The sequence below is a fragment of the Populus euphratica genome, unplaced genomic scaffold (genome assembly GCF_000495115.2).
Source record: "Populus euphratica unplaced genomic scaffold, PopEup_1.0 scaffold151.1, whole genome shotgun sequence".
NCBI lineage: Eukaryota > Viridiplantae > Streptophyta > Magnoliopsida > Malpighiales > Salicaceae > Populus > Populus euphratica.
Genome location: NW_011500039.1, coordinates 284750 through 288888, shown reverse-complemented (window position 1 = coordinate 288888; position 4139 = coordinate 284750). Strand labels below are relative to the sequence as shown.

The following is a 4139-nucleotide window of genomic DNA, read 5'->3' as shown; positions in this document are numbered from 1 at the left end:
CCTTATTTTTCCTATTTAATTCTGTAAATCATTATTTGAGTTTGATGTTATAATATAAAAACTAAATTTTAAAATTTTAAAAATATATATTATTTCAATATATTTCAACTAAGAAATATTTTAAAACACAATATTTTCAAAACAGTAATTACTCGTATCGCGGTGAGATTTAATTCTGTTAAAATAATAATAATAAAAACTATAAATACATTGATCCCAGCAGAATAGGAAAATCTACCTTCGAGAACAAAAACGTCACATAAGTCAAAATCCACAGCCCACGCAACAGTGAGCAGAGTGGTCTGTGACTATCCTTCCTCCATCCTTTTTATCTTCCGGTCTCAAAAGGGACTGGTAGTGTTTTTGCTTTTGTACTGTTATAGATTTTGATGGAGCAATCATCATCTTCATCGTCCTCTTCCTCTTCCTCTTCTTCCAAAAAAGAAAGTCTTGACGTTCCTCTGCATTCCTTTGGGTTCCAAATTGAAGAATTGTCCCCTCAAAAGGTCACTGGTCGCCTGCTTGTTACTCCCAAGTGCGTCCAGGTCTGTCACTCTCCTCCTTTCTCTCTCTCATTATAATCCATATATAAGAGGAATTTTATTTGATTTCAATATGTTAAAATTGCCGAAATGGAGAGCTCATAATTTTCTTCTTGGAAATGGGCTGGCCGGCCATCGAGCAGCCGTTCAAGGTATTACACGGCGGAGTATCGGCGTTGATTTCGGAAGCGATGGCTAGCATAGGGGCCCACATGGCATCGGGATTGCAAAGAGTGGCTGGGATTCACCTGAGCATCAATCATGTGAAAAGCGCCCGCCTTGGAGACCTTGTCCTCGCCGAAGCCACTCCCTTCAGTATAGGCAAAACCATCCAGGTACATAATCCCCCTCCCTTCCCTTCACTTCCTTCAGCGTTAGCAAGGGAAAACCATTAAGATGCACCCTGATACAGGTGTGGGAGGTACGAATCTGGAAATTAGCTGATCCTTCTAACACAGAGTCCTCCAAATCATTGGTATCATCGTCAAGGGTTACTCTCTTGTGCAACTTGCCTGTGCCTGACCATGCTAAAGAAGCCACGGAAAATCTCAGAAGCCATGCTAAATTATGAACGCTCTTTTATTGCCTGCCTACCACCACGACATGGTCGTAATAATAATACAATTGTACTACTGTAATTCAGTGACTTCTAGTTCTTGCTGTATGATTCTCAAATTTCAGTCCGAAGAGTATGAATAAATTCATCTAATTTACTCCCAGTTAGTTGATGATTGCTTCCCAATTGATAGTACTGTTAATCGTTCAAAAACAAAAAACGAAGAATTTCACTCAGCTTAGCACACAGTCAACGCTGTTCTTAGACACCAACCTCGTGTTTTTTAGCCATAACTACCAAACCTACTACTTCAATTACATGGCGTCACATCCAAACTCGTCAGTCCTTCCCTTGTGTTGCTGGACCGGTAACACAAAAGATTGCAATACCAAGATTACTGAAATCTAACTTTAAGAAGCCATTCCTTCCCTTGTATTGCAGCACCTACTTTTCAATGATTCAGCGTGCTAAACGGAGTTTCGCTAGTTGCGATTTCCATTTTAGTTTGTGTTTGATAATGCGGTAATAGGAAATTGATAGTCGAATTAAGCTGTCAAGTATGATTGTAAGAGATAAACGCAATCTTCAGGGATACAATTAGAGCATCGAGATCAAGAGTTAGATATTGTACAAATGAAGGTAACTGAAGAGGAATGAGAGCTAGAATCTTAATTATGAAATAATGGGTGCTGGACATACATAATTTATCACGTTTTGTGGCGCTACAGAGAAAACAACAGTTTTTCCCATATATTTTGTATTTATGACGTTCTATATGTTCGATTTACAAGTTAGATCCAAGTAATACATATAAATACAAGACAAAGCAATCCAACGGATTCTGCACAAGGCCAGTTGCAGCCGCTTCCAAAAGAAGTGGGCTAGCCCATGATATTTATTGATTTTGGCTTTGTTTCCAATTTTCAATCTGATCAGTTGCGGAGATCTTTTGCCTTCAAAAATGTAAAATCCTGTTAACTACAAAATTGCATAAGCAAGCAAGGGGATTCTCAGATGGAAACGTGGTGAATTGAGCAGGAGAGCTAGGAAAGTAAGATGTGTAGCTAACCTGAGCTTGGCAAGTTGTCGAGTGAGTTCATTAATCTCACGGGCAGAGAGCTTGAGAGAAGACAAGGTTCCTGGCACCTCTTCAGAGACGACTTGGGACAATTTGTTGACAGAAGCTCCCAATCTTCTGAAAGCCTGCATCATTGTTCTTATCATTGCATAGGATCCTATATGCTTACTTAAGAATGCAGAGCACCAGTACATCGACTTATGGGATTGTTATATTAATTATCCAAGAAGAATGGCAGCCAAAGAGAAAATTGCTCCAATAGCCTGCGAGGAGGACGAGTACACTTGTATGTTACTTACTCGGAGAAAACTGGACAGCAGTGAGGAAGAAAAGGAAAAGAAGAGGTTGGAAAGCTAACCATAGAAAGAAGAAACAATAGAGAGAGGAGGGCCAAGTGAGGAGGGGAGGGCTTGGACCCTAGAGATTTGAGATGGCTGGGAGTGAAAGGCAATCGAGTAGAAGAGGGGAGCTTGGATTGCGGAGCATCAGCAACGTTACTGGAAACTCGATTTATGAGAAGAGCTGCAGTACCTGGTGTTGCGCCTCTTGTCCCGCCGAGCATCGTTGTGTAAGGAGGAACAGAACAACAAGAACAACGTCTGAGTCTCCCCACAGACATGGAAGGGTACAGACACAATGGGGTTGGTCCAAGAAGAAGAGGATGCATGCTACTATCACCTCAGAGCTGAAAGAGAGTTGCTGGACAATCTTCTGGATGAGGAGGAGCAGCCCTTGCTGTCCGTTTCGTGACACTTGCAAGGATAATGGTTTTCTTCAGCCTCCATGTCCATCGGGCTTTCCTTTTTATCTTCTAATAACACTTGGGCTCAAACATGGCCTCTGCTTTCCTCTCCTCCGCATTCATATGGTGATGCACCGTTCTGGGTTAGCAGGGCAGTATACTTGAAGTCCAACCTTAAAGTTCCAAATTTAAAATATCCATAAGACTTTTTTATTATTTCAAATCGGTTTCCATATATATATAAAGAATCCCAACCGAACCTTCCATTGCATTCAAGCTTATGTTCATACAGGGAGGAATCCAATAATGGCATATGCTTTCTCTCTTCTTTTTTTCTCTGTAAATTCATCGACCTGCTTGGTAGATTCTATCATGGAGATCCTCTCTCATTATTCTTTCTTCGTTTTATGTCTCTGATTTTCTATTTATTGATTGAAGTTCTTGACGTGATTTTATGCAATTTACCTCCCGAGAGAGAGCTCTACAAAGTGGACCAGTAAGTGTATGTATACTTGTGGAAATATATTCATGGATTCCAAGTAGGAAAACACGTATTTATAAGAAAAGAGGTGCACTCAATTCAATTCATATTGGACTAAATTGCATTAATACCAAATAAAGTTTTCATAGACTTGCAAGAATTAAAAATATTAATTTTCTCAAGTAATTTTTTTTTTAATGTGAAAGGAAAAAAGATTAATATTCTTTGAAAAATATAAAATTCAAGAATTCCCAGCAATAAAATTTCTTTACAATAATCAATCAATCATTAATTTTTTGAAAAAAAAATATTCAAGACAAAAATTAATTTCTTAAGAAAATTAAACTTTTTAAAATATTTAAAAAGTTAAAATAAATCTAACTTTTAAGAAAATAATGGACATAGTCATCCATTAGAGTATTCGAATTAAAAAAATATACATAAAAAATTCAAAAAAATCTTTTGAGACATTTTAATGACTATTTCCAAAAGTTTAATTGATAGCCATCTTATAATATTGTTATGCAATTTGGTCTATTTAGGTTAATGAGACTAAATTTTACAAACACAGTGAATTTTCATTAAATTTTCTTCACAAAAAGCTTATTTACCGAATTGATATAAATAAAAGGGTAGTTACGGGAGGATTTTCTAATTTTATTTTTGTCTAAAAAATTTGTAAGCTTTCAACTAGAGATTTTCACTAAATATATGCAATCAATATCAAATTATTAGATTAT

At 37.3% G+C, this 4139-nt stretch overlaps 1 protein-coding gene and 1 long non-coding RNA gene across 2 annotated transcripts; one reads left to right on the top strand and one right to left on the bottom strand.

The window, feature by feature from the left end:
* Positions 1–273: 273 nt before the first annotated feature.
* Positions 274–1265, top strand: LOC105107198 (uncharacterized). Its single transcript, XM_011001035.1, has 3 exons — positions 274–545; positions 686–877; positions 955–1265. The coding sequence occupies exons 1-3, from the start codon at positions 390–392 to the stop codon at positions 1111–1113; spliced, it is 507 nt and encodes a 168-aa protein (XP_010999337.1). The 5' UTR covers positions 274–389; the 3' UTR covers positions 1114–1265.
* Positions 1266–1738: 473 nt separating this feature from the next.
* Positions 1739–2406, bottom strand: LOC105107197 (uncharacterized). The gene is made up of 2 exons (XR_838833.1): positions 2168–2406; positions 1739–2076 (listed from the first exon to the last, which is right to left on the bottom strand). It is a non-coding gene; the product is annotated as an uncharacterized LOC105107197 (long non-coding RNA).
* Positions 2407–4139: the final 1733 nt, after the last annotated feature.

Coding starts and splice junctions, on each gene's coding strand:
- LOC105107198 (XM_011001035.1), top strand. CDS start 390: ATGGAGCAATCATCATCTTCATCGTCCTCTTCCTCTTCCTCTTCTTCC. Junction 546..685: donor TTACTCCCAAGTGCGTCCAG/GTCTGTCACTCT, acceptor GCCATCGAGCAG/CCGTTCAAGGTATTACACGG. Junction 878..954: donor GTATAGGCAAAACCATCCAG/GTACATAATCCC, acceptor ACCCTGATACAG/GTGTGGGAGGTACGAATCTG.